The following is a 2,980-nucleotide window of genomic DNA, read 5'->3' as shown; positions in this document are numbered from 1 at the left end:
CCGTAGCCCACATAGGGAGAGAGAGCTAATGAAACACTACTGCATTTGCATTGAACAGGACAAGAGACTACAGAATCATGAGATCAAGTGTATTTATCCTCATAGCACAAATCGTTAAGGATGTCAGCTTTAGTGTATAGTGGATTATGGCATTATCACTAGTTTGTTGTTGTCTAAACGCAGGTAGGGCGTAAACACTTATGGTGTATGTAGCGGAAATAGTAAGATGGAATTGTACAATTGTACGTCCACAGTTGTACATCAACTTGAACATTTTACGAATTTCATTACATTTGTCGAAATACCGAAGTATTTTTATTCGAGATAATCTCTGGGAGTACAAATTTTCCATATCTTTCACAAGATAAAAGGCTGTGCTGTAGTGCCCGGGCATCAAAGTGGAAATACACTCTACGCTGTCGGATCGGTGTATATTACCTACTTTCGAACAGGTCATGAACCGAACAACGCGCATCAACTCGATCGTAATCGATGCACAACCAAACTGAGCAAGTTCGACAAAACTCTGCCCACTGAATGGATTTGCATCATCGCTTAGCTGACTCCATCTGCATTCGTCTATTAGAACCTGCATATCGCTGACATCAGTATTCTTGTAGCCCCATTAAGGTAGTTGAGGCCGGAAATCATATTCCGCTACCTGAGAATGACCTCTCGTCTGTCAATTTTCATTAGAGCTGTGCGCGCATTGGTCGCGCAGTACAGCAACCACCGATCAAGAGCTGTGCAGCTTTGACTTTCAACAGCTCCATGCACTATATTGAAAAAAAGTATGTTCTTTAGCATGAGCAATAGACAAGGTTGACTGTAATTTTAGAAATAAAATTGACCCAATTTCATCAGGTGTAATTTATCCTGTACTATTTTGAATAGTAATATTGTCTAAGCCACTTTTCGTATCTACTTAAAAGAAAATTTCGCAGGCTGTGACGTCCAAAGACGCCGCGTTTTGTAGAGGAATCGGTGAAAAATAATTCACATCCAACAAACACTCAGGAGCTCACTCTAGACAGTTTCCGTGATGGTTTAAATAATTCTTGAGTTGTTTTGCTGCTGACTTTTGCACTAATATTTTTTCTGGAACATGGTCACATGTTCTCACTGGTAAGCGCCGACCACTTCATCTCTCAATGACATTATGTCACTATCGTTCAGGTTAAGATGAATAATGGCCATGTTTTTTAAAAGATGTAGTCGAGTGAATATTCATGATTTCTGCTAGGGAGGAAGTAGCTATTTCATTATAGACCAAAAATTTGCTTTTCATCTTTTCGTAAAAATTCAAGAATGTAATATTGCGTGATTTACTTCTTTATAGTTACCTAAATAATGAACAATTAAGAGGAAAAAGACAAAAAAGCGTACCTGAGCATGCTGGCTATGAGGTGTAGTGGCTGCTAAAATCCCAGTTATGACGAGATTCACTTATTCAGGATATTTCAGTCATATGTAATATATCCAATCTCTCACCAAAAAATCATTAAAGAAAAAATCTGTTCATCTGAAACCGGTCAATAAACTTATGTCTTTGACGGCTTGATCGCATTCTGTATTTTGTTTACAAGGGCTTTTGCCTCCTCACTCGATGTTGTGACATCAGCACAAAGAAGAAGAATCTTCTCTTTCGAAAAAATCTTTTGCAATGTGGGCAACACAGACGTAGTAAGGTCAGCCTTCAAAATTGCTGCGGTCTCTATCCAACTGTCGAATTTGTAGCTGTCACCGACGATCGCTTTATCCATCCGTCTTTCCAGAACATAGTCTACTACTTCTTTCATCATTTTTTCAGCGGCACTGTTTTTAGCGGTAAGGTACGTGTCACCAATGGTATCATATTTGATCCATTGTCGCTCAAACTGTTGGAATAAAACGCTGGCAGGAGTTTTCCCCTCCTTTTTAGGCAGAGAATAGTACCATTTCTGAACGTTAGGTAAATTGATGACGTCATGTAGTTCCCGAGTGCCAATGTGTCGAACAGCCAGTTCACCTTCTAGTTGCTCACCAATAGTTCTTGAGTCACCACCTCTCAACTGTAAATTCTTACTGAGTCGAATCAGCGAGTCTTTAAAATCGTCGCCATCAGCCAACATCTTGTCTATAAAGTATTCATCAAAAGCTAATTTGCCATTGTCAACCTGAGCAGTCGAAATGGCGTCGATTATTCTTTTGCGGCCGAAAACTTTCGATAGTGCGATCACCTTTATGCGAGCCCCTAGTCCTGGTTTTTCTGGAAAGGCGTCCTCAATAAGTTTTGACCAAGTTTGGAACTCAGGGCTGGTGAAGAGATCTCCCTTTGCCTTGTCAACTTGGGCTTTCCTTAGTAGTATGGCAGCTGCTCGATATATATCAGAGGCATCTCTCAAGTAGATATGGTGCTCTCTTCTACCCTTCCGTTTAGATGACAATGTTGGACGAACAACACCATCATCAACCAGATTCTTCGTGTTGATGGTAGGCAGGAGTTCACCTTCTAATCGCTCACCGATGTCCTTAAAGCTCTCTCGAAAAAGACCCTTTGTGCTTCCATCTAATTTCTGCAAATTTTTACTATATGTGAACAGTGCGTCGTTAAGACGAACAGCAAATTCATTTTGAACACCCTTAGCGTTGGCGAGAAACTCTATCAGCGCGGCTTCAGTGGCGCCGTTAATAGGTAATTTACGTCTGACAACTTGAGCAGTCAGAATGGAGTTGATTAGTGTGTCCTGTCCGTGTTCCACCAGTACCGCCACTCTTAGCTGTGCCACTCTTTTGAAATCGTTCGGAAAGGCATCCCTCAAATATCTCGACCAGTTGCGATACGCACTGCTCCTAAAGAGATTCTTCGTCACCTTGTCAACACCCGCTTTTTGATATAACTCGTAGGCTGCTGCCAATTTGTCAGGAGCGTTTTTCAAGTAGGTACTTGGACTAATGAACTTCATGACCCTAGATAATGCGATCTTTTTCCATATATTTT

General features: G+C 40.9%; 1 protein-coding gene across 1 annotated transcript; it reads right to left on the bottom strand.

Moving 5' to 3' along the window:
* Positions 1-1,541: 1,541 nt before the first annotated feature.
* Positions 1,542-2,945, bottom strand: PHALS_13733 (uncharacterized protein; the record flags this gene model as incomplete). Its single annotated transcript, XM_024729543.1, has 1 exon — positions 1,542-2,945. The coding sequence occupies one exon, from the start codon at positions 2,943-2,945 to the stop codon at positions 1,542-1,544; it is 1,404 nt and encodes a 467-aa protein (XP_024579910.1).
* Positions 2,946-2,980: the final 35 nt, after the last annotated feature.

Source organism: Plasmopara halstedii, assembly GCF_900000015.1.
Source record: "Plasmopara halstedii genome assembly, contig: Scaffold_672, whole genome shotgun sequence".
NCBI lineage: Eukaryota > Oomycota > Peronosporomycetes > Peronosporales > Peronosporaceae > Plasmopara > Plasmopara halstedii.
The sequence above is the reverse complement of the archived record's forward strand: the minus strand, read 5'-3'. Positions and strand labels throughout refer to the sequence as shown.